The sequence below is a fragment of the Citrus clementina genome, unplaced genomic scaffold (assembly GCF_000493195.1).
Source record: "Citrus clementina cultivar Clemenules unplaced genomic scaffold, Citrus_clementina_v1.0 scaffold_1, whole genome shotgun sequence".
NCBI classification, from domain to species: domain Eukaryota; kingdom Viridiplantae; phylum Streptophyta; class Magnoliopsida; order Sapindales; family Rutaceae; genus Citrus; species Citrus x clementina.
Window position 1 is genome coordinate 21,855,158 of NW_006263303.1, and position 26,400 is coordinate 21,881,557.

Consider the following 26,400-nt stretch of genomic DNA (forward strand, 5'->3'; position numbering starts at 1 on the left):
GAAGTGTGGTTTGGTTACAAACCGAATTTGTAGAACCTAAAAACTTTTGGTTGTCTTTGTTTCTCTCATGTACCATAGGTAAAGCAAGACAAACTTGATAAGAAGGCAGACCATGAGTTTTTATTGGATATAACGATTCTTCAAAGGCTTACAGTATTTTTCAACCACAAAATGGAAAAATTCTTGTAAGCAGAGACGTCAAGTTTATAGAGGATAAATAATGGAATTGGGAGCAGGGTATAAAAAAGTAGTTGATAGAGACACCGCAATATGTTGATAACGACATAGATGATGTCCCAGTTAGAGGTACAAGGCCCTTATATGATGTTTATGAAAGAAGTAATGTTGCTATTTTTGAGCCTACATAATTTAAAGAAGCAAATAAGGACAGCAAGTGGATTGAAGCAATGAAAGAGGAGCTCAAAATGAATGAAAAAAATGACACATGGGAGATGGTGAATAAGCCTCAACACAAAAAGATTATTAGAGTCAAATGAGTTTACAGGACCAAACTTAATGCAGATAGTTCTGTAAATAAATACAAAGTCATATTAGTGGTGAAGGGGTATAGTCAAGTGTTTGGGGTAGATTTCTCAAAAACTTTTGCTCCGGTGGCACACTTGGATACAATTAGGATGTTACTTGCTTTGGCAGCACAAAAAGGATGGAAGACTTATCAGTTAGATCTAAAATCTGCTTTTTTAAATGGTTATCTTCAAGAGGAGATTTATGTAGAGCAGTCTAAAAGATTCCAAGTCAAGGGACAAGAGGAGAAAGTCTACTTGTTGAAGAAGGCCTTATATGGTCTTAAACAGGCTCCTAGAGCTTGGTACAACAAGATTAATGAATACTTCCAAAGTCTTGGATTCATTAAAAGTCAAAGTGAAGCTACATTATATGTAAAAGGAACAAATGCTAACTCAATTATAGTTTTTGTTTATGTTGATGATCTCCTTGTTACATGAAGTAATGAGAAGCTGGTACAGGAGTTAAAAGCTGAAATGCTCAAAGTATTTGAAATGACAGACCTTGGCTTGATGTCCTATTTCTTGGGAATGGAGGTGACGTAAGATCATGATGGAGTCTTCATAAGCCAAAAGAAGTATGTAAAGGAAATACTAAAAAAACTTCACATGGAAGATTGTAAAAGTATCAGCACGCCAATGAATCAGAACGAGAAATTTAACAAAGATGATGGAGCAGAAAAAGTTGAAGAAAGCAAATATAGAAGCCTGATTGGTTGTTTGATGTATCTTATAGCCACCAGACCAGACATGATGTTTACGGTAAGCTTGCTATCAAGATTCAGGCATTGCGCCAGTGAAGTGCATTTTCAAGCAGCCAAAAGGATTGTAAGATATATTGAGGGCACAACAAATTATGGCATTAAATATTCTTATTGTCAGAATTTTAAGTTTCATGGTTTTTCTGATAGTGATTGGGCAGGCTCTGTTGATGACATGAGAAGTACAACAAATTTTTGTTTCAGGAATTTTTTCATGGTCTTCAAAGAAGCAAGATGTAATAGCTTAAAGTACAACAGAGGCTGAATATGTAGCAGCAAATGCTATGGTAAATCAAGGAATTTGGACTAGAAAAATACTTGCAGATTTACATATAGACCAAAATGAGCCAATGCAAATTCATGTAGATAACCAAGCTGCAATTGCAATCTCAAATGATCCTGTTTTTCATGGCAAGACTAAGCATTTCAAGATCAAGTTGTATCACTTGAGAGAAGTACAAAAGGGTGGCGAAATTAAATTGCTTTATTGCAAGACTGAGAAACAAGTTGCAGACATCTTTACCAAGGCTCTGCCAAAAGATATATTTGAAATGTTAAGAAACAAATTAGGCCTCTGCAGCTACTAAGACAAGGAGAAGTGTTGGAAACGTGTCTTTGTTGCTTCAGTAACATATTTGCTGAATAATTGGTCAACAAACCAAGTCTTTAGGAATATTTGGTTAGATGTGGCTTGATGTTAGGAAGATATTTTGTTTTCTGTTATGTTTTCTAACTCTGTATAAAAGAGTATTGCAGTGAATAACAATTGTATTCCACTAAAAAATCTCTCTTCCTTTAGTTACTTTCAAATATTTTTCTTTTATTGTTATAATTTTCTGCCTTGTTCTCTGCAATAAATCTACAAAGTTATTAGAAGAGAAGACAAATAAGTGCATCCCTCAGGATTTGATTTATAATTTGACAACAATTTTAACAGCCAGTCCACTGTTTTGAATGAGCATTGATAAATTAATCACATAACTGAAAAGGATTAAGCACATTGCTGACAAAACTCCATCTATTGATCAGCTCATAGCAACCGATTTCATTTTCCATAAGAAAATCAAGTGATAATACAATCACAAATTGATAAGGTTTTAGTGTATAGGATGCGCTGAATCAATGGTAGAGGATTTATTTCTTATTTTTATTTTTTTCATCCTAACAATCATCGGGCAGTGAATCCTTGTGCTTCAGAATGCACCAGGACAAGAGGAGGTATAGAAAGGTGATTTTGCATTAGACCCCTTCCTGAATATAAAACAAATAGATGGGCATTTGAGTAATTTAGCAGCTCTAAAGAACCGTACTGTTAAAGCTTGAGGTGCAAGTTTTCCATTTAATTAATTAATTGCTAAGGAACAATTTAACAACTGAAACACTATTTCATTTTTTTTTAAAATAAAAAGGAAAAAAAACACAACATCAACTGCTAACACGTGTATTTATGTCATAAAATGTAACAGAAGTTCGAAACTTTTCCCACTGCTGAAGCTCCTTTTCTGGTTGCCCAGAAACCCATTTTGGCTGACCACTCCTAAGGCGTCAATGTTCTATTTCTAGGTTTACAGGAGGAATCATCAGAAGAAGTTGGTGTGGAAGACTTGAAGTGAGAGAAAAGATGATGGTTTCACTGACGGGCTGTGAAAACCCGACAAGGAGACTAGCCCATTTTCCCAAACCTTGCGTAAACTCCATTAAAGGCCAAGTTTTTGAGCTTCCAGCGCAATGTCTTTCTTCAATACCTGTTACTTCTGAGCCAAAAAACTGGCCTTTAAAGTTAAAATTTCACGGATGGAGGTTGCCGCAACATGATTGGAAGAAATGGGTTGAAAAGATGGCTGCTTTGCATGAATCTACTTGGAAGAAAGCTGGTATTCGTTAAGCAATCTTCAATTCCACGTATGAAATCGGAAGAAACGATGATTTGGTTCTTGGCCTTGCAGAGAAACAGTGTCCAGAGACAAAAAGCTTCATTTTTTCTTGGGGAGAGGCTACAATTACACTAGAAGATATGATGATTTCAGGGTGCTCAGTGTTGGGTTCCCCTGTATTTAGCCCTCTTGTAGCAGATGAAATGAAGGCAGTAGAAGAGGAGTTGAACCAAGTCAGAATGGAACTTCAAAACAGTGCTTCTCAAAAGGCCAGACATTCTATATGGCTGAAAAGATTTATGGATAGAGGGAGTGAAATTGAGCATGAAGCATTTCTTGCACTGTGGTTGTCAAGGTTTGTTTTTCCATTTTCCTTTAGAACAGTTTCCAAATCTGTTTTCCCTATCGCTTTACATTTAGCTAGAGGGACTAGAATTGTGCTTGCACCTGCTGTTCTTGCCAGCATTTACAGAGGTTTGAGTTGAGTTTGTTGAAAGAAAAGATTGTTGCTTTCTTTGAGTTAGTCAGTTGCGAGGGTGAAGTTTGTGAATCTGCAACTATTATACTTTCACCGTTTCAGTTAGTACAATGTTGGGCATGCGAAAGGTTTATAGAATTGAGACCAACGCCTAATCCAACAAAAAAAGGTGAGCCAAGATTTGCTCGATGGCACAAGATAAGGACGGGAGTTGAGAATGTGAGAACAGTTTTGGATTCAGCCAAAGACAGTTTTCATTGGCACCCCTATGTTAGAACCTTGAAAAACTGGGATTTGCCCATGTTTTATCGATATGTGGGTGTCTATTGATGCTGATGTGACAGAGGAAATTCTGTTATTTGCTCGGTGCTTGAGGATTCGAAGCTGCTTGGTCTTGATTGTATAGAGCAGTACCTTCCTCATCATGTAGCAATGCAGTTCGGAATGGACCAAGACCTTCCAGCTCATGTTGCTCGGGTAAATGAGAGTTGTTGGATTACATGGAAGTATTACAGTAAGCCGATCACTAATGCCACATTGTATATTTCATCTCGTTTCTTTGAGGCTGATGGTACCACCCGATACTTGGAGTGGTGGAAGCAATCGCTATCATGTTTGCATGGTGCAAGTGATGGTGCTTTGCCAAAGAAAAGAATTCTCATCAGTTCTGAGTTAGCACCAAACAGATCAAAAGGCAGGAAAAAAAGAGGTTTCAACAGTTTTGATGGGAAGCCAGGGAAGGCAAGTGAAATCAAATCAAGTGTTAGTGTCTCATGGTCCAGGCTAACATCAAAAAGATCAAAAAGAACGAAGAAAAGGAACTTCACATCAAGGATTAACACAATGCCAAGGAAATTGGACAGAACAACCGAATTGGTTTGTGCCTCGAGTAGGCCCTACATCTCTCTGGCAGGTAAGAAAAATTCATTGGGGACTTCAAAACAGAAGAGGAGTTATGCCAAAGCTTCCGTTGCTCTTGGTTCTATTCTGAAGAGAGCAAAAGCATTGGTGCAGATTTCAAACAAAGAGAAGGAAGTTAGTGATGCATATGCTTCTGCTGAATCACTTCCAAAAAAGCTACCACTGGATCTAATAGCAATGATGGAAGCTGACAATTCCCCCATTTCTCCTGGTTTTCCTCCCAAATTTCATTTAGTCCCAGCAAGGGATTCAACTAAGAAAGATAATCTGGCAAATAAAGACACTTTGAAATCCAGCAAAAAGCAGAATGATGTTTGTTACATCAATCTAAAACTTTTTCCCCTTTAATTTCAGATAATGAGGATGATAAAAATTTTGAGCCACTGAGTAAGTTGGCAGATGGTGGACCAGAGACACCAATAGAAGATGCAACAGAGAGTGCAGCAAGTTGTGTTGTTCAAGATATCCTGGTGAGGAACCAGGGCAGTGATGAAGATGGGAAGAATTATGGTTGTTAAGTACCGGAGGAACTCGAAGCCTGGGTTAGTGGGCTTGAGAAGATTGTTGCAGAGCTAAAGGCAGAGAGATTTGGTCCTAAAAGGCCAGTCATAGCATCCGAATGATTGAAATCATGTTTAAGATGATAAATGAGATTGTTGTAGTTCTAGCACTTCAGCTAGGTATATTAGATTAAGCTCTTACCCATTTAGCATGGGTTAGTTTTGGTCTTTGCAAAACCAAAAGTTGTACTTAAAAACCATTATCTGAAGATATGATGCCTTTTCTTCATTTTGATTTCTGCTTCAGAAAGATTGGTCTCTTTCACATGGAGTTATCACAACCAGCAGTAAACTTGTAATTTCTTTGAAAGTTTCGGAGTTATTACAAGATTGTTTCTGCAGAAAATAAATTCTGAAGCCTCTTGTGGATGAGACTTCAACTCAAAAGGCTTTTCACTATTTCAGTTCATTAATAGTTTGAGGAGCATTAGTAGTCTGAGCTTGGCTTGGAAAAATACAGTCAAGAATAAACTGGCGGGGAAAAGAAATATCAATTAACATCAAATGCATCAAACTAAGCAACAAAGGTTTAAACATTTATTTCTGAATGGTTTGGGGATATAAACTAGTACAGGGTCATTTCTTAGAGGAATGAACTTGGTCCCAGCATTTCGAACTAACAACCTAGCAACCTGTATGACATCATTGACTTGAAATGAAATGCTCACAAGGCTTCAGGAAAACCAAACTGGTTTGTGGTAGTTGCCACACATGCAATGAAAATGTCGGCAGTGTATTGAGAAGATGAATTATCAACCCTTTGCAACATATTCTCCAGCTTCAGAGCCATATTTGGCTGTGCTTCCAACTTCTATATCCATCTTGATAATCTATCACATCCCATCAGCCACCACAATCCAAACAAATATAACATGGTCATGACTTGATAATATTGCAACAAAACAAAACAAAGCATTGCATTCATTTATAGTTGGAAAAAAGATTCACATCCCTCAGAATCACTGAATCATCAAAGATCAGGCCACTACTTTTAGATTGCATAGCATTCATCATAGGGATGTGGAAACTATGATACATATATAGCTTACAAAGAACACTACACTCAGTACAGATTTATGGTACAATAATTCAGTGCTTTTAAACTTATAAATCTTCCCATGAAAAAGCAAAACAAACTTCCATAGAAAGATAGAAGCAACAGCCAAGTTTCAACAGAGAAAGACACATATGTCCACACAAAATTAATTCAAGGATTCTGAAAAAACAACTGATATATGAGTTGATAAGTTTCAAACACAATCGAAACTAAAGAAGCCCATCCTTTGGGATTAATATTTCATCAGTAACCAACAATCAGTCCAATACTTTTAATTTGCTTACTACTCATCATCGGGATGCAATGAATCTAACCAGCCAAATATCAGCAGATCACAAAGAGGCTATCTATGTTCACAAAACATTGAAACGTTAAGCACATTGCTCACCACTACTTTTAATTTCAAAATCATTCTTCATAGGGACTTAAAAAGTCAAATTCTTTAGCAACAGAAAATGCAAACCAAAAAGCAGATAAAAGTCATAAACACAACTGAACAGCAAATAAAACTCAATCAACCCGCAACATGGAAAATGAGATAACAAAAAAAAAAATTCAGATTGGTGATGAAAAAAAGAAATTTTATCAGACAATGGATTTAAGAGTTAGTTTCTCCTCTTCATCTCCGACTTCCTACAAAAGAGAAGAACAGCTAATACAGTGGATGACTTGATGCCGGCTTTTTGTTTGGATTTATCATGGATAGAATAAAAAGGTAATTTTGCATTTGTAGTCCTTGTGATATAACATAATTAAACTAAACCCATTCTTGGATATAAAACAAGTATAGGGACTTTTCAGTAATTTAAAGAAATTGTGGACCCAGTTGGACTGATTTTACACTTTTTTGTTGTGTAGCTGAATTTTGAAGTAGCTGAATGTTGAAGATTTCGAGCAAGGGTTTCTTCAAAAAATCAATAATTATGGAATCACAGAAGAAAAAATTGGTGATGGGTTTCTTTGGTTTTCTGTTAACAATAATATTTTTTGCATCAAATGTTGAAGCTTGGACTGGTGAGATTCACGGAAGAGTTGTCTGTGATGTCTGTGGTGATTCCTCCATTGGACCTGAAGACCATGTTCTTGAAGGTCACTATCTCTCTCTCTTTTATTTGGTAAATTTTGTTTTTTTGGCTGTATTTTTTGCTGTTTGGTTATGTTTTTCTGCTCTATGTTGACTCTGGCTTGTGATATTTAATGGGTTGCTGACTTTAATTTACAGATTGTGATAAAGCTTCTGCCTTTTGAGTAGTTAGTGGGTGTTAATTTGCTTTGAGCTTATCAAAGATTGTAATCAGGCAATATTTATATTTCAATGCATTGGGATAATGAGTTGGAGAATGATGAAATTGTACTCAAATTTGCTATTATTCTGTTTCTCTGAATTTTATACACTGTAATGGCTGTCTATAATTTGCAAAATGGGGATCTGAAGTTATTGGGTTTGCTAAGAATTGATTTGATTGCTGCTTAAACTTGTGGGAAAACAAGATGCTGAACACATTGGTTGGTGTTGTTTATATGTTATGATTTCTTCTTTCTTGCTAGTTTGCTTCTGTCTCTCATACCAATTCTGCTTGGAAGGAATTCTAAATACGCCTTTATTGGTTTATCCTGTAAGAGACTCCTATTATCTGCCAAAATTGGTTTCCTCTGGATTCAAGAAAACAAATGCTTATCCGGTAGCTAGCAGTTGTAATTTATGATGTTAGGCATTTTTCTCTCATAGACAAATATTCTAGGAAATGAGAGCGCATAAATCAGCTGAATGCAATTGTAACATATAATGCATTCTTTAATTGCTAAGACTCGGGTGCTAAAAATTGACATCAAATATAGTCATATGTTATCCTTCCAGTGTTGTGTTTATTTGCTGGTTCAGTATAGTTACTTCACTTGAGTGCTATTTTACAATGAATGTTTTAGCTCAGTTTTCATAATTGGTTTTGTTGAAAGTTTAGACTGATCTAGAGATTGGCGATGCTTGTCATCTACTCGTGGAGTTTCTCTCGTGTGACTGTGATAGTCATCATGCCAGCACTCTTAAACTTAGGTGTCTTAAATTCTTCAAGGCGCATAGGGAGACTGCTAAGGTGTATTAAACCATCTTATTATGATGAGACTTCTTTGCTACCATTCTTTTCCTTAGTTGTTGGGAAGTCAAAATTCTAGCTTCTCTGCCTTATTTATTTTAGATTTTAAATAAGTACACAAATTTTTGGGTATTATTGAAAAAAAGAGAGGATTTTGTAGTACAAGGACTAAACAATGTTAACATACTTAATTTAGCTGCGAATAGTGTCCTGTAAATTTTGAGAACAAAATTGATTTTTTTTCCTGCCCTTACCTTATTGTTGGTGCGTGTCTCTAGTGATATCTCTGGAAACTCTAAATGACTTTTAAGTATTGTGCAAGTAAAAGACAATATTCCACGGATTCATTTTATCTCGTCCTCTGGTTGTGCTTGTCATTGCAAAGTTGCACATATTGTAAATCAAGTATAAACCCTTGGGAAGAAATTGGAAACCCTGCAAAATTTATAATTCTATTTTATTTGTCTTAACTTAAAATGACACTTAATAATCGAATTAACCCTTTTGTTATAACTGAAGTTCTGTTCACTAAGATCCACCCTTTAGGCTAGATTCTGCCCTCCCAAGTACCAAAGAGAAGAAGGTAGGATGGACCATTTAACATTATAAAGTTGTGGATTTTTATAATCTTCGGTCATCTATAGGGATGGGGATTGAAATTTATGGAGCTTCAATAAAATTTTGTTGTTGATGCATGTTCCTCTGGTCAAATAGGTGCTGAGGTTGCTGTTCTTTGCATAACAAAATCTGGGGAAGTCTTAAACTATCAAGCATTTACAAATGCTAAGGGAATGTACACAGTAGCAGAGACAATGCCTGAGAGTGATCGCTGGGATGCTTGTCTGGCACGGCCTATCAGCAGTTTCCATGATCACTGCAGCCATCTAGGAGAAGGCAGTGCTGGGGTCAAGTTCACTTACAATCATCCATCAGGTTATTTTCACACCGTGAAACCTTTTGTCTATCGTCATGCTAGTGTGCCAACCTACTGCATTTAAAAAATTCAGAGTGTTGGTGTGTACATGCTAATATGTATAAGATATCAAAATTTATGCTTGTTCTAAGTATAAGGTAATACAGAAAGAATGTTTCGTCATGTTTAACCATGTATTCATGTTCGCCGTGGTATTACTAGTGAGCACCTCATTGTCACTGTCATAAGTATTTACATTTCCGCAAAAGTAATACAAGAAATCAAAGTTCTTTTAGAATCGTCATACTTGCTACAGTTGAAAAATAAATGGAACTTGAAGGTTAATTTCAGACCGGAGCAGTTTTCTCAGTTTGAGGTATGTTACTGGTAAAGATTGATAAATAGGTACACGCATGATGTGGATTCTTTTCACTGATTTGAATTTCCAGAATCAATTTGGAGGTTTGTTTTGAGTACAAGTAGATTATTAATCTTGGGTGTTAAAATCAAAATTTATTTTCTATCCAAAAAAAAAAAAAAATTATTCAACATCTGCAAATAATAAAATCATTCAAAGAACTTTAAGCAAGGACGGACAATGGAATCGAGTATCAACGATGTTATTTCTCTTTTGTTCTGTGAAAGTTGCAATCACGACTACAAAATTTGCTGATCGTCCATTTATTATAATCCGACCTTTGTCAATAGGATATCCCATCATTTCCATTCGAAATGGTGAGGTGGTGGCATAGAGACAATAACTTGTAAATCTGATAAATAAAATGACTGATGATTGATTACTAAGGATGGAGAAGATTAAGCTACTAGGTGCTGTATGAATTTTGCAGTACAAAGTATAACTAATTACATTTATTCTTTAAACACCATATTTTTATTTTTATTTATTGTAAATGCATTAATGCAATGATATATAAGAATGAATATATGTCTTCTCTAATTGATTTATAATTTTGCAATACAAAGTATAAGTAATTAGATTTATTTTTTGTTGAGTCTCAATTAAAAGAGTTGTGTTTTACTGAATTATTAATATGTAAAAAAAATATATATTACTTTTAGACTCTTTTATCTTAATTATTATAAAATAAAAACGTAATTAATTATAAAATTTTATAGTGATTGGATGAATATAAGATAAAAAAAAAAATGGTCTAATGATAGTTTTCTTAAAATTTAACTTAATTTTGATTAATTATGGAGAACCGTTGGATCTGTTAATAAAGGTGGCGGCGAGTGGAGACACCACTCCTGATGGAGACTAAATCAGACAATACACGTGGCTACGACCAAAGCCCTTGGTTACTGTCATTTCATGTGGGCCGATATGCTGATATGGCGAGTATTCATAGGGGCATTGGACGTGTTCATGCAAGTACCGAATCCAGCTTAAATGACTAACTCACCCCTACGAACAGAGCCTGGTCAATCTTCAAGCCTCCGCCCATCAGGGGTGTAAACGTCCATAAAAATCAACCGCAATTCGAAAGTTGCCAAACAGATGACGGGACAGACACAAAAGTGTGACGTTATAATGTAGGAGGGAAAAAAGGGAGACAGATTAACAGAACAGAGATTTAGAATGAGGATGAAACAAAGATTTGAAATTCCTTAAGACAAGCAAAACACAGGGAAAGAGAGAGCGCTTCCGAAGTCAAATCGTTGAAAAAGAAAGATGAAACAGTTGAAAAATGCATTTGGCGTTTCATTTCTTTGGCTAATTTGCCTGATTTACTTCACCCAGGTTTCATTTCGACAATCTCTCTTGCAAAAAGTTCGATCTTGATGAATTAAATCTTTCGGGTTTATGGTTTTGATCAATGGGGGTTTACTTTATTTTATTTTTTGAATATTTTTTAATATCCGGCCCTGGTGGGATATTTTGGTCGGTGAGCTTGTTGATTTTGGTATCTGGGTTATTTGTATGATATTGGTGATTTTTGGGTGTTTTATGTGATGAATTGATTGATTTGAAAATTGAAAATCTAGCTGCTGGTGTTTGTGATACTTCTGGTTTGTTTGTTTTATTTTTCATCTCAATGAGACTAATTAGTTTTTTTTTTTTTTTTTTCTCTCCTGTCATGGTTTATGTCAATGCAGGGTTTCAGATCATTTGTGTGGACGGCGGTTTCCTATCAGTTGAAAGACAAGCTTAAGTTGTCCCCTTCAGCTTCTCAATTTGTGGCCGCGGTAGCATTTTTCCCATGGAGCATAAAACCTTTATACGGGTATGAATTTCTTAGCAATTTTATCGACTGGCCTTTGGAATTAATCATTTTAGAAAAAAAAAATTGTAATTTTGAATAAAATTGAATTATCATTAACTATGAAAAAAAATTATGTATATACATACAATTTGGTTTCTCATAGAGTCTATGAAAATGCTATGTAAGATATAACTAGGATTTATAAGAAGGTTCTTATGTTCAGTAAATATTTATATATATATATATATATATAGAGAGAGAGAGAGAGAGAGAGAGAGAGCAGATTCTCACATACAATTTTGTTTAGTAGCACGTGATAATATAAATTTAGTTGACACTATTACCTGATGCATTGTCGTATGTGGTGCCCACTGTGCCGAGGTAGTTGTGTTTTTTGTACTCTTCATTTGGATTTATTTGCTATTTTATGTGCAGGATTTTGTCCGATTGTATTCCAATTAAAGGAAGAAAACGGATTCCATACCTAGTGATTTCAACTGTGCTCTCCCTGGTGCCATGGCTAATTCTAGGGCTAAACGCATTCTTTAGGAGTTCTACATGGCATCTAATAGTGTTGTTGACAGCACAAAATCTGGGCTCAGCCATGGCAGATGTCGTAGTTGATGCAATGATTGCCGAGGCAGCAAAATCTGAGCGGTATGTCAACTGATGACGAGCAACATTTGACTCCTCTTGCCCAACATGTTGTTTTTGTCTACTGTTTCGTGTGTGGATTATTTTGCTTGACTGAACTGCTCTTTTATGTTTGCTGTTTATTTCTTGGTGAAGTTAGTTGTTTTGTTTATGTTATTGAGAAGTTATATTGTTCCTTACCACTGCACTTGATCAGGGCCGCATTTGCTGGAGACCTCCAATCTCTATCCTGGTTGGCAATGGCTTTCGGTGGCATATGTGGGAGTTTGTTAGGAGGATACGCTTTAACAAACATAGAGATAGATAGAATTTTTCTTCTTTTTACTGTATTACCAGCCATACAACTATTATCGTGTGGCTTGGTGAAGGAGAATCGAGTGAGCACTAAAGTTTTGAAAGAGTTTTCGAGTTCAAATGGCTATCATCAGGTGAATGGGAACGAGAGTATTCTGGATGATGAAGATGGTTTTTCAGAAGAGAAAAACAATATCAGCACAAAAAAAAGAAAGAAGAATAAAAAGAACCAGAAGAAGAGGGTGTTTAAGATTCGAAAATCCCAGATTCCTGAAAAAAGCAATCCCTTAGTCATCCAGTGGTTCCACTCTCTGAAAGCAGCCATTTACAGTCTTTATTCTGCATTTAGGCAGCCAGAGATTTTGAGGTAATTAGTAAACGCTTTTATGATGTGATGTCAGTCTATGTTTTGGCAATTGAAGGTCACAAATGAAGCATCCCTTTCCACAGGTTTTGCCTGTAGCTGTTCTACAGATTAGTATATCATACTGATTATGGCTAGAATTGATTTTTCCTTGCTCTTGAATATAGGCCAATGGCTTGGTTTTTCTTAGCTCACGTGGCTGTTCCAAACCTATCAACTGTCATGTTCTACTACCAAACTGAGATCTTGAATTTGGAAGCCTCCTTTCTGGGAACTGCTCGTGTTGTTGGATGGGTGGGCCTCATGCTTGGAACCTATACTTACAACGGTTACCTAAAGAGATTGAAGCTACGAAGAATTTTATTGTAAGCAAGTAGTGCTCTGGTTACATATCTTTGGTAAATTTGTTCTGTCATTTAAATTGCTTACCCTGCTTGTCCCTGACGCACAAGAGAAATGCAGGTTGACTCAAGTTGGTTTGTCAATCTTGAGTTTCCTTGATATTGTTCTAGTGTCTCGGATGAATCTCACCGTTGGGATATCCGACAAGACCATGGTGCTATATGGATCTGCTCTCGTTGATGCAGTCAACCAATTCAAGTATGTGCATTTAGGGCTGCTTGTATTCTGCTTTGTTAACTCACCTTAAGCTCAAGATGAGTAATCTGGACGAATGATTCATGCATAAATTTTAGTTACATTTATGCTTTCATCCTCCTATCCTTCTATGCACCAGAATGATCGAACTTTTCTAATTGTGCTCTTACTGTGTTTCCTGATGTAACTGCAGGTTCATGCCATTCTTGATATTATCAGGACAGCTTTGCCCACCAGGAATCGAAGGAACTCTCTTTGCCCTTTTCATGTCCATCAGCAACTTTGGATCCACAGTGGGATCATTTTTCGGTGCCGGATTGGCCTCAAGTTTGAGCATATCCTCAGGATCTTTTGACAACCTTCTCCTGGGCATTATTATTCAAGCCCTCTGCACTTTCATTCCAATTGCCTTTCTATTTTTGATACCAAAGGGAGCTACAGGAGTACCAGCGTAGTCACTAGTCAGCTCGAGGTTATTTTTGTACAACACAGAATTGCCTAGCAACTGAGATAAATAGGAATATATCCTTTCGAATTTTTGTTAGCAATCACTTTCGAGTTTTGACAAATTCGCAGTAATAGCTTCTTCTGAATTACATAGATAGATTCTGGCATGTATGTGTATACATAAACAGTTTTAAGAAGCTGATTAATATGAAATACAAATTTAACTTTTATCTTCTCATTCTTTTTCATCCCCTCCAATAGTCCAAAGCTTTTTTTTTTTTTTTTTTTTTTTTTTGAGAGACACTCCAAAGTTAAGTTGTTATTGAATGGATGTGAAACTTCACAATATAGACTGAGCACTAATTTAGAAAAACAAAAAATAACAACCACGGAAGCCACTCTTATATCAGAGCCAGGTTTCGATCCTGGGACCTGTGGGTTATGGGCCCACCACGCTTCCGCTGCGCCACTCTGATTGTTGATTACAAGCCCAAATATATTTTATTTATCCAAAGCATTCTCTTTATTTCATTTGCGGCATCCGGGTTTACCAGAAAGTGTTTATCCTTGAGACTGCTGAAACTCAAAAAACAAACGAATTATTTCTTTAAAAAAAAAAGAAGAAGAAAACACAGAAGAATGAGAAGAAGACCCGGAATTGGCGGTTTACAGAGTGCAGCTGTTGCAAGGGTTTTTTTTTTTTTCCCATCTTTCAAGAGAATCAATATCAATTATTGTTAATTAAAAAAAAAAATGAGTGTTACATAATTTATATATTATACAGGATCAATATCGGTTACTGGGAGAAAATGTAGCAAAATTACGAACCGATCTCATGAAAGAACAGCTTGCCACCTTTCGCTCTCAGCTTGAAGACTTTGCCCGCAAGCACAAGGTCAAATTTTCTTCTTTTTTCTTTTTCGTGTTTAAATTTCATGGGTTCGGCTAAATTTTGTTAATTGATATGGGAATCTGCGTAATTGCTGAATATGTGTTTAATTTGATTAAATTAATGACTGTATGGTGAAGTTTAAGTTATTTACACATTGAAATTGTTGAACGAGTGGATGGTTTGTATGAGAACTTGTTGAATTCGGTTGAAATGTTGTTCTTTTTGTTGGAAAAATATGAAACTGAGCTGAGAGTTGAAATGGGTCGATGCAGAATGATATACGCAAGAACCCCACTTTTAGATCTCAGTTTCATGAGATGTGTGCTAAAGTGGGAGTGGATCCGTTGGCATCAAATAAGGGCTTTTGGGCAGAGCTGTTAGGGATCGGTGACTTTTATTATGAACTTGGTGAGTGTATCGTCTGCGTGAGTTGTGCTGCATCTCTCATGAGTCAATTCATTTGTGTTTGAGGTGTCATGTTGTATTCATTGTTGGTAGAAGAATTTCAAATGTATTTATAAACACACAGTCTCAGCAAGGGAAACATTTGCACATTTAACCTTTAGTTAGCCACATTGTAGATAAATGAAGAATATGAATCTTTTTTGTATGAAATTTGCCCACTAAGATATAAATATCCCAGAATTCTTTACATGTAAATGCTGATATTTTAGTTGAGATTTTGTGTTCAAGGTAAGGGTGAGGAGGATTCTCTGTATGCACATAATACGCGAATTTGTGAGATCATTCATACTAAAGGCTTGTGTTGTCCTCTATATAATACTAAATAATAATTTGAAGCCGGTTCTTCTTGCATATCTGAAAGAGTTGGATTAGTGCACTTATACTTTTAACTTCCTGCATTTGGCTTAATTCATGCTTTGCAACTAGGATATTAACTTGATCTCTTTTGACTCCTGGACCGCAGATGGCAAAACTTAGAGAGGCCTCTATATCAGATTTGAATTTACAACTATAATTCTTAAGAACAAACTTTGCAACATTGCTGCAACAAGTATACATGTGGCATGAAATCTTAATTTATGACTTGTAAACTAATCTGTTGACTGTTGTCTAGTTATTTATAGACGTAGATTCACTATGTTATAGAGTGTTTTTCATAATGTTATAAGTTAACACTGAAATAAAAAGAGTTTGGCTAGACAGGGGTGCAAATTGTTGAGATTTGCTTGGCAACAAGACCCCATAATGGAGGTCTTATCAACCTCCAGGAACTGTGCAATCTCCTTCGTCAGCGACGGAAAAGCAATCGTGAAGCTGTGTCTGAGGATGATTGCTTGCGTGCTATAAGCAAGCTGAAGGTATTTCAGTGACGGCCTTTCTGGATATATGCCATTTGATAATAATAAGTTTTCAGATACAGGAATGCTGGTGCTTTATTAACATGAAGTCTATTGATTTTTTTTAGGTACTGGGTAATGGTTATGAGGTGATTTCTGTTGGAAAGAAAAAGCTTGTTCGTTCTGTTCCTACTGAGTTGAACAAAGACCATAATCAAATATTAGAGTTGGCACAGGTTACATCCATTCTCTATCAATGTTTTCCTTTTCCTCATATTTCTTTCGGGTTGTTTGTTTTTGCTATGAACTTTCTGCTATTTAAATACTTATAAATTGAAAAAAAAAAAAAATTCTGATGCCATTGCACTTTTGGTTCTATCAGGCTCAAGGTTTTGTAACTGTTGACGAGGTAGAGAGACATCTTTCCTGGACATCTGGTCGTGCTATTGATGTCCTTGATATTTTATTAGAGGTAAGCTGTTGCTGCCGCTGGCCTAAATTATTATTAATTCATCATAGTTAGATCCTTGGGGCTCAAAAATTCTATATTGGTCAATGCAGGAAGGTCTTGCAATGGTAGATGATGGCCATAGAGATAGAAAACGCCGGTATTGGTTCCCTTGTGTATCTTCCATTTCATCGTCGTTGGGGGCCGATTCTTAACAATATTTTCTCATTCAGTAACATGTCTTCTTTGTATCCTTTCCCCTACGGCACTTGGAATTCTGGCATTGTAAAAGGTTCTTTGCTTGCAAATAGAATATGTTGGTTCAAATATTTTCATTTCGTCTTTGAAAATGTTTCTAGATATTTCTTGCTTGAAATTTGTCATTTCCTTATTTAACTTGTAGAAAAAGAACTCTGAAAAAAACGAAGGGATTTTGTTCATGGATGTGTTGGAGAGGATAACTGTTGTTGAATGTCAAGAACAAGAAAACAAACTGCCCACTATCATTGAAAAATAAACGACATGACGGTGGCTAAATACCAACTCGAATTTATTTATAAAGAACAAAAGGATCTCTGAAAATGAGCAGAAGGAGGCTGTTCACTGTGAACCGCATGCTGGTTCAAGTTTTTTTCCTAATGGACACCTTGAATAGCATTCTTTTCTAAGGAAAGCTCTGCGGCTCTGCCTGTTTAATGATCCTTTTAAGGTGTTCTAAAATTAGGTCACCCCACAATCTGTATCCAGAAGAATTGTATTATAAACTTTTGTTTAACATTGTTTTCCTACTCCACCTAGCAATCAAATAGAACATGAATATGGAGCAGATTTTTTAAGGAAAAATAATAGTGCCATCAGAAAATTAAAAAAAAAAAAATCAGTGGACTAAAAGTTTAGATCTTGGACTCTCAAGCTTCTTCAATCCATTTAGAGCTAGGTTCACTCCAGGATCGAGGTCGAACACCAAGTTTAAAGAACAAGATCATCTCCAATGCTTCAAAAACCTTCTGTTTATCCAGAAACTCGTTCCATACACCACTCACTATGCAATAATTGTTGTTATAAGGCGGCCTGTGATGAGCAGCGTGTTGCGACCGCGACACAAGCACTCCAGCATCCTGTAACGCCACTACTAATGGCGGCAGCTTGCTCTTTGTGCTATGAGCCCATGCATGAAACTGCTGGCTAAACATAATGCAGCCCGCTAACATACAAACAAACCCATGAATGGTTGAATCATTACAAAGGAGGTCAAAAGGCAGCACTGTAAACGCAATGACACGAGCCAATGCGTGTAAATTGTTAGCAAACTGACGCCTGGTGATTGTCCGGGGCCATCTGTGATGACCCTGGAATGCTTCAATTTGTGACCCGAAAATTGGTGTTGACTCATCACCATAGTTATCAATTCCCCAGTGATAAACACCGGATCCCAGGTCAGCTAAAACGTAACCAATGTAGCCTGCCAACATGGGCTCGAGCCAAATATGGGAACTGGCTGCCGCCGCTATGGATTTGGCTAGTGAAACGAGCACAGTACTGCACCCAGTTGCCACCCAGGCTCGATGCGCCCATGTTGATTGCAAAGCTGGGTCATTAAGCAAAGGAGGAGAACTTTTAGCAGCAGTAGTGGTACTAGTGGTTGATGAAAGAGCTAGCCTTGGTTCAATCACTAGTTGGTTAGGGTTGGACCCGGGCTTGAGATTGGTGCTACTAGTGGCAGAACATGTTGTCACACGGACGCTGTGGCTCCGGTGCTGATGTTGGCATGTGGGAACTGGGTGTAATAAGGACTTCAATGGGTAATGTTGATGGGAAAGGACAGCCATTGAAGTTGAAGGGTGTCTCTACTCTCGGAGAGAAACCAATATGAAATTGCATTGATAGAATGTATATATAAATAAATGTTTAGAAAATGAAAGAGTGGCTGAAAACAGAAATGGGTTTTGTGGATGGAGTGAAAAATACGGAGAAAATATTGTGGTGTGCAGAGAAAGTGCGTGGGGTGATAGAAATCGCTAGTGCCTACACATATGTGGCATTTTGCCCTTGTTGTGGTGAGCTTGCGTTTCAAATTTCTTAAAACTTTTGGTGGCATTATGTCAATTTTTCTACCTAAATAACGACAAATTTCCCTTCACAAATAACAAAACACACAACCATAAAAATTCCAACCACCATCACATAACAACTTAAATAAAGCTTTTTCAAGACTATTCACTTTTGTTATATCTTTGATTATGTGGCAGCCATTTGAGCCCTTGGATGGTTTTTTTTTTTTTTTGGAGGAATTGTGGATGAAAAATCAAATAGATCGAAGATTGTGGTTGGATGATGGTTGAGGAGCAAGGATAAAGCCGCATGGTAGAGCTTAGAAGATTGTGACAAAATTAAATTTCCTTCTCTTGTTTGTCTTGTCTGGAGTGCATGAGCATGTGAAAATTCTAGTGATATTCGGGTGATTTTGACGCATTTTTGTAAGCAAGAATCGTGGGGGCATTGGAATATTCAAGTCCTGAAGCATTATCCCTTTGGGTGCCAGCAAGCAATCCATGCCATTTAAAATCTGCCACATAATATGATGATTGATCAATCGTGTTTTATTGGAGAAAAAAATTGGAAAAAAAAGAAAAAGGTTTTGTTTCCGGGCCACAAATCAATACCAATATGTGATAAGAAAAGATACTAGGAAGAGACCTTGGGATCAACCTTTCAAAAGTTACTTAGCTAGGAAGAGACCTTGGGATCATCCTTTCAAAAGTTACTTACTTAGCTAAAAAAATTAATTTACTTGTTAATATTAAAATTTAAAATTTATTTTAACAGAGAAATTAAGAGAGAAAAAAGACTAACAGTAACAGGGAATCCTTAACCTTCATTTTAATATGTAATTAATGTTAATCATTCATTCAAAGAGTTCTAAATAGAGAATGCAGGGCGGAAAAAGTGGCTGTGGAGTACATGGGAATTGAATCATCCTAGAACGACGACGTTTTTTCCCTTTTTTTCATTTCTTCCCCGCTCTTTGACATAAAACAAATCGAAAGAAAAAGTTAATGTCAATGAGTCCAATAATTAAGCAAGACAAAAGAAGAAAGATTACGAAACTGGAGTGATCAGTTTGTTTCTCCCACCTTCAAAAATTCAATCTCAATTATGCTTCCAGCGTCATCGTCATTACTTCGCTTTCTAATTCTCTAACGCTACTACTCTTAATCTGCACACTATTACTAACGAGCCCATCGAATGCACTGAAATACCCATTTCACCCTCGGGACATTCTGCCTGTGTTGCCTCGGCAGGTGTCATGGCCAATTTTGAACGCTCTCAACGGCGCAGCAGACTTGCTTCCGGCATTCATGGGCTCTGCCTCGGACCAAACCGGCACCGTGGAATGGAAAGGCGCCTGTTTTTACCAGAACCAAGCTTGGATGGAGTTCCATAACAAGTCTGGGAGCGAGTTTGGTGGTGGCACCCTTCATATCAAGGTCCTTTTTTTAATTATTAAACATCTTTTTCATATAATTGCTTTTATGCTTATTTGAGAACTTCTTCGTTGCTGAGTGCCTTTTAGTTTCCTTTTTTCTTTTGTGTTCTTTTGAAGTTTATTGCTTAACTTGAGCTGTTTTGCCATTCATATTTTGTTCTAAGGATGAAAATTTGAATTTTGAGGTTCATTTCTTGGAAATTTGGCATGTGGGTTTTTTATTTTACTTTTAAAAATTTGTTCTTTCTGTAGTTATCTGATTATTTTGAGGATATTTGGGAGAGTGGGATTTGGTTTAGTTCAATTTTTGGGTTAATGATCATTTTTTATTTAAAAACTGTGTAGTTGTGGGTGGTTTTCTGACGATTCTGTCTGGTCTAACGGAAGTCCGGAACATTGGGTATTGAAAAGTTAATTTCATTTTTGAATTTGAGCTGTTTCTTTATTGAGGAAGTTTAGGACTGTTGGGTAGCTTTGTAGATGGTGACTTCTGGAGCTAGTATTGAAGGATTTTTGAAGGGATTGCGATAGGTTAGATGATGTTTGAACAGATATTTTGCCCTGTTAAGGAAAATGTGGATACTTCTTTTCCTTCCTAAACAAAATCAAATACGTGAATTTTTGCTTGTGACTAGCAATTTTTCTTGAGAATTTTGATTTATGTCGTACTGATGGTTCCTGTCATGATCGATTCATAATATCAAGACATAGGCATCATCTTTAAGGGGTGTATGTTTAAAGCTACTATCAAACTTCTTTTCTCATATTTATGCTATATGGAAGTTCAATAATTTTACTACTACAGTTTCCTATGTGATGAGCTGGACAATTGGTTGTTACAATTTTTGGTACTCTGAAGTTTGTAAAAGAGTTCTTTCCGTTCATATCCAGGTTAGTGATGCTCATAGTTGGACATGCATGGATCTTTATGTTTTTGCAACTCCATACCGCGTGACGTGGGATTATTATTTTTTGTCCCGGGAGCATACATTGGAATTCAATGAGTGGGAAGGGAAACTTGAGTATGAATATGTAAGTAGCCACTTTCCTTAATTTCAGGACTTACCTTAGGTATTAGATGCTATCGAAGCATACATTATTTTCTGTTTGTATTTTTTATGTTTATTTTTATTTTTATTTTTTCAGGTCAAAAACAAGGGAGTTTCCATTTTCCTCATGCAAGCTGGGATGCTAGGAACCCTTGAAGCACTGTGGGATGTATTTCCTCTATTTACTAATACTGGATGGGGTGAGAACTCCAATATCGGGTTTCTCAAGAAGCACATGGGAGCTTCCTTCGAACAACGTCCTGAGCCCTGGTTTACTAATGTCACTGTTGAAGAAATTCATTCTGGAGATTTCCTGGCAGTATCAAAAATCCGTGGACGTTGGGGTGGTTTTGAGACATTGGAGAAGTGGGTGACGGGAGCTTATGCTGGTCATACTGCTGTTTGCTTAAGGGATTCTGAGGGGAAGCTATGGGTTGGTGAATCAGGACATGAAAATGATGAGGTGAAGCTCACTGACTTGCTAACTTGTTGTGATAGTATGGAGCTGATAGTCCAGAGATTTCTATTAATTTTTTAGCAGACAACAAATATAGCAAATCTTTTTCTTATTTTCTTGTCATCGGAAACTATTATTTCAGTCTTGGACAGCCTATTCTAAAGTATAAGTAGGATTTAAGTATTGTTTTTAGAAAGTTTTAGTGTACTAGATGTTTTGGGATTATTTGAAATCAGAGGAGCTTATTAATCTAGCACAGGGCCAGTTCTGTAGTTCTGTGCAAGTAAACCATGATTGGCATTGTTGTTCTGTGCAAGTAAATCAGAGGAGCTTATTAAGGCAGAAATTGTGCTTCAATTTGTCTGTTTCAATTTATTTGTTGTTTTACTTTTTGGCTTGGCAGGGACAAGATATTATTGCTATATTACCATGGGATGAGTGGTGGGATTTTGAGGTGAACAAGGATGATTCCAACCCCCATATTGCATTGCTTCCTTTGCACCCAGATATGCGAGCTAAATTTAATGAGACTGCTGCTTGGGAGTATGCATTAAGCATGGATGGAAAACCATACGGATATCATAACATGATATTTAGCTGGATAGACACCAGAAGTGGCAACTATCCACCCCCTTTGGATGCTCATCTGGTAGTTATTATCTCTGGAGCTATCTATAATTTTCCCTAAGTTTTCCACAATATTGTTGTTGTGATATTATTGCAAATCTTTTTATTTCAATTGTTTTTTTCAAAAAAATTTAGCTTTTGATTTTTCTTTCCTGGGTGGTGCTCCAAAATTGGTCAAGCTAGAGCCTTTTGTTTCTTTCTTCAAAATTTGGGTAGTATTTAGTACTACCCAAATTTTGATGCTATGAAATACTTGATTGGTATAAAATTAGAAAAATGCACCATGCAACCCCGTTTTTTACACCCTGAATTTCTAAATGTTGCACTTGACCAGTATGATGGTGCCTATAACTTTGGTTTTGCTGTGTGTTCCCTGCGTGAGTTCAGTTGTTTTTGATGCAGTGAAGAAGGTTGCTAAGGTTTTAGGTTCTGATTGATACCTTTCTGGTCCTTCCAGGTTGCTTCTGGTATGACAATGTGGAACCACATACAGCCTGCATATGCTGCTAACATGTGGAATGAAGCCTTAAACAAGCGACTTGGAACGGAGGTACTATAAAGATATGTTTCACCATTTTTCATTTAATTCTTCTCGAGGTATAGTTTATTGAATATGGTTATCATGGTGTTTCCTTGCGTAGAAGATTGAAAACAATGCTATTCAGTTTGTGATCCTTGTATCTGATTGATGAAATAGTATCTGCATTGATCATATGCTTTCCTCTGTTTGAATCTGGGGACTGAAGTGTTTCATCTGACCTTATGAAAAATTTATCACCTGGCCGTTCATGAGTCGCACCAAGTATACCTCATGAGACAATCGTGGACGATATGGCTTAATGTTATCCACCTGGCTCTGGTATTACAATTAGAAAGCTATAGCCTAGAGAATCTTTGGACTATTATAGTGTTTTTGTCATTGGAAATAATGTTAAGTAAGCAAAATCATTATAGATATATAATTTGTTATCAATACTATTGAGTAGCTAATGTAGTTTTGTTTGACGCAGGGTCTTGATCTTCCTGATATATTAGTAGAAACTGAAAGGCGTGGAACACCGTTTGATGAACTGCTCACAATTCCTGAGCAGGATGATTGGATTTACAGTGATGGGAAGTCGACATCATGTGTTGCCTTTGTTCTTGAAATGTACAAGGAGGCAGGATTATTTGATCCAATTGGTAGCTCTATTCAAGTCACTGAGTTTACGGTGAGTTTGTCAAGAGTAATTCATCTCTGCTTCATTTAATGAAGTCTCTGCATTGCATTTTCGGGCTACTTTGTCAGATTACAATATTATTTATATATTTCTATCACAATAATACACCTAGGATCTATGTACCCACCCATTCCACCTAAAGCAAGAGTGGAGATGTTGAATTGTTTGCCTAATAGAGAATGTAAATGTATAATCCACAACTTAAATGGTCAGAATTTTTTAATTAAAGCATTGTCTTCGGCTAAGAAAACATTCCAAGTGAGATGGATGATTTCTGTTTAACATGCATTAAAGAAATTGAAAATGAACAAATACTGTAAAGGTACAAATCTATTCATATTGTGATATTGTGGATAATTTTGGCTAATCCATTTTTTGTTGAAAATGCAGATTAAAGATGCCTACTCACTCAGGTTTTTTGAGAACAATTCAAGCCGCCTACCTAAGTGGTGCAATGATGCAGACACTGTGAAGCTTCCTTACTGCCAGATCCGGGGAAAGTATCGAATGGAGTTACCTGGTTATAATGTCTTGGACCCATATCCCCACATGAATGAAAGGTGTCCATCTATGCCCCCGAAATACTCCAGGACAGCTAACTGCTGAACAGCACCAATTCTTCTACTGGAATCTCTGAAATCACCCTAGTTTCCGTACCAGGGTTTTGTGATGTTTTCATGTTTTGTGAGGTACAATGGTTTGGGATCTGCTAAAGGAAAAATTGGCTGATGCCGGATGTAAATATGGTGATTAGACTGTAGAATTCAACCCCCGTCACCTATCAAATTGTTGTATAATGTAAATAATAGTAGGTGAATGTACCAAAATTATTTGCCATTCTCTTTAGAAATAGAGTTTTATGTTGAAATGAGAACGGAAACGATGAACCAGTGTTGTTATCACAGAACAATACATTAGAACAACCTTCGGCATTGATCTTAAATAGTCTATCCTCCATCTTTATTGAGTGAAATATAAACTAGCCACGCGACCGTGGTCTACCTCCAATCACATAAGCTCGGTTCTATCTTAGTAGCTAGAATCTCACAGTATCTTCTTTGGCGTAATTTGGACGGGCAGCCCTTTAGATGGGAAAGACGTTGGATTTCTGCTGAAAAAATTGTCTGAACAAAGTAGCTTCCATTTGAAATGAGTAATTATATAATGAATCGCAACAAGGGTTTCGATCCTGGCAAACTCATATCCTGGACATATCCGAGGTCCTGCTCCAAATGGAACGTAGCAGTAGGGTGGGATTGATGCTTGATTCTCAAATATGCTGGGATCAAACTTTGATGGTTCTGGGAATATGGTATCATCCATGTGAGTCACGCTCGCAACCCAGAAAATCTAAACAGGAATCAGCAGAGTATCAGTTGAAGGTATAATTAGAAGCAATGGCAAAGATGATAAAATTGCAGAGAAAAATGAAGGTTCAAGGTTTTCACTTACTTGCCATCCTTCAGGAATAACGTATCTCCCATACTCGATATCTTTCAAAGCTTTCCTGAAGCCACCAAAGATTGGAGGAAACATCTTGGCAAGATCTTCCCATGTTAGGAACTCACCCCTCTGCTTGCCTTTTGCTATCTCTTCCTGTTCTGAAAAATCAAACAAACAAGCATCCGTTGTTTTACTTTTATCACATTTTTCTCTTTAGCTATGCACTGAATGATCTAATGGTTAAGCTGCAGAACAATTTGTTAACCTTTGCTCGCCTTGGACCTAAGTCTCCAAAGAAGAATGATTAGAATCATTTACAATAAGATGACATCAGCATTTAATATAGAATCTTAAGGTTAAGGGAGGGTTAAAAGAGGTGAGTTTAGTGTAAAATACCCTGAAGTACAGCTGCGTAAACGGCAGGGTCATTAGCAAAAAGACGCATCAGGAAAGTAATTAAGATAGCTGAAGTGTCATGCCCTGCAACCATAACAAGCATCACATTGTGCACAATTTCATCATCGGAAATCAATACTTCATTCTCCTCGTTTTAAACGGCAAGTTAACTGGGACCGCCCAAGCTCCTTTTATCATGTCTTGAAGTCCTCCAAGAAATTGATCTCTTTGCTTTCCCCTCTCAAGTCCGAATAGAAATGAACATATTATGTTGAATGTGAGAGTCTTCATCAGGGGCAACACCTATTAACAACAAAAGTCTAGCTCATATGATGTTTATCTTAGTGATTAGAACAATTTCAGTGCTTCATTTCCTGCGGAAAACAAACTTTTGGGAAGCATAAAGCCACCAACATTACCGTGACCTGTTCCTTCCCTTGCCGGTGAAACTCAATGTGCTGCCTGATTTCTCCATCAATCTTCCCCACATACTTCTTCAGCGATTCTGGTTTCAAGAACGACAAAAGTGCATCTCTAACACGCCTGTGATCTTGTCCGGTTAGGTTAAGCAAGCTCCGATCACCCAAAATCAGTGTGATTGCCTGTGTTTGTTGGTTACTTATACTATTGCTGTCACTACTGAAGACCAGCTTGTTTGCAGCCTGCCCATGAATGAATATTGTTGGTTTTCCGAAGAGGTTTAGCTTTGATATGGGGTCGTACTTTCTTGCTCTTAGCTCTAGCCATTGTTCTGCAGTGTTGGATCGAATGGCGTGGAGAAAGGCGAGGCTCTGGCCTATTATGGGTATTCCTAGTGAACCTGGAGGGAGCCCTTTTGCTGACGATCTTCTCCTGGTCAGGAGAAGGAAAATAGGAAAGACCAGAAGGAAGATGATCAACAAGGCAATCATGTTCTGTAGGTGTAAGAGATGGGGAAAGATTAACTATTAAGCGCGAGAGGCTTAATAGATGGTCATTCAACAGATGACAGGCTATCTAGAAGTCTAGAATCAATAATTCAGATATAATTACTTCAGTCCCTTTTGCTTTTATCTCAGTTGGGATTCTCCTCCCTTTTAGATTCGAGATGCCTTTGAAAGGTTTTTGAAAATGTGTTCCGCCAGCAGACTACCAATTATTTGTAACATATTGCAGACTCTTTCCGCTGAGAAATTATAGAATATCTCTGATATATTACAATTAATTGATGGATACATGACATGTGTAGTTAAATTTAATATAACCACCACATTTATGATGGTTTTTCAAAATAAATGCACACATGTAATAGAATCATTTGTTTATTATATGGCTGATA

General features: G+C 36.9%; 5 protein-coding genes, 2 non-coding genes and 1 pseudogene across 7 annotated transcripts; 4 read left to right on the forward strand and 4 right to left on the reverse strand.

The window, feature by feature from the left end:
* Positions 1–6,065: 6,065 nt before the first annotated feature.
* On the reverse strand, positions 6,066–6,139 carry LOC112096000. Its single transcript, XR_002904160.1, has one exon. It is a non-coding gene; the product is annotated as a small nucleolar RNA R21 (small nucleolar RNA).
* A 922-nt stretch (positions 6,140–7,061) lies between these two features.
* On the forward strand, positions 7,062–9,386 carry LOC18054445. Its single transcript, XM_006452214.2, has 2 exons — positions 7,062–7,264; positions 8,983–9,386. The coding sequence occupies exons 1-2, from the start codon at positions 7,099–7,101 to the stop codon at positions 9,264–9,266; spliced, it is 450 nt and encodes a 149-aa protein (XP_006452277.2). The 5' UTR covers positions 7,062–7,098; the 3' UTR covers positions 9,267–9,386.
* A 1,315-nt stretch (positions 9,387–10,701) lies between these two features.
* Positions 10,702–13,957, forward strand: LOC18054446 (probable folate-biopterin transporter 4). The gene is made up of 7 exons (XM_006452215.2): positions 10,702–10,943; positions 11,300–11,427; positions 11,842–12,063; positions 12,257–12,721; positions 12,886–13,083; positions 13,181–13,318; positions 13,509–13,957. The coding sequence occupies exons 1-7, from the start codon at positions 10,875–10,877 to the stop codon at positions 13,768–13,770; spliced, it is 1,482 nt and encodes a 493-aa protein (XP_006452278.1). The 5' UTR covers positions 10,702–10,874; the 3' UTR covers positions 13,771–13,957.
* Positions 13,958–14,166: 209 nt separating this feature from the next.
* TRNAM-CAU lies at positions 14,167–14,238 on the reverse strand. The gene has a single exon. It is a non-coding gene; the product is annotated as a tRNA-Met (tRNA).
* A 26-nt stretch (positions 14,239–14,264) lies between these two features.
* On the forward strand, positions 14,265–16,723 carry LOC18054447 (vacuolar protein sorting-associated protein 22 homolog 1). The gene is made up of 7 exons (XM_006452217.2): positions 14,265–14,452; positions 14,547–14,657; positions 14,927–15,062; positions 15,822–15,976; positions 16,084–16,191; positions 16,338–16,427; positions 16,517–16,723. Exons 1-7 carry the CDS (start codon positions 14,402–14,404, stop codon positions 16,616–16,618), a joined length of 753 nt encoding a protein of 250 aa, XP_006452280.1. The 5' UTR covers positions 14,265–14,401; the 3' UTR covers positions 16,619–16,723.
* A 209-nt stretch (positions 16,724–16,932) lies between these two features.
* LOC18054448 (fatty acid desaturase 4, chloroplastic) lies at positions 16,933–18,351 on the reverse strand. Its single transcript, XM_006452218.2, has one exon. It carries the CDS (start codon positions 18,230–18,232, stop codon positions 17,312–17,314), a length of 921 nt encoding a protein of 306 aa, XP_006452281.1. The 5' UTR covers positions 18,233–18,351; the 3' UTR covers positions 16,933–17,311.
* Positions 18,352–19,368: 1,017 nt separating this feature from the next.
* Positions 19,369–24,177, forward strand: LOC18054450. The gene is made up of 7 exons (XM_006452220.2): positions 19,369–19,891; positions 20,782–20,922; positions 21,037–21,402; positions 21,800–22,045; positions 22,481–22,573; positions 23,034–23,234; positions 23,634–24,177. The coding sequence occupies exons 1-7, from the start codon at positions 19,763–19,765 to the stop codon at positions 23,847–23,849; spliced, it is 1,392 nt and encodes a 463-aa protein (XP_006452283.1). The 5' UTR covers positions 19,369–19,762; the 3' UTR covers positions 23,850–24,177.
* A 96-nt stretch (positions 24,178–24,273) lies between these two features.
* Positions 24,274–26,195, reverse strand: LOC18054451 (annotated as a pseudogene).
* Between the last annotated feature and the right edge of the window lie 205 nt (positions 26,196–26,400).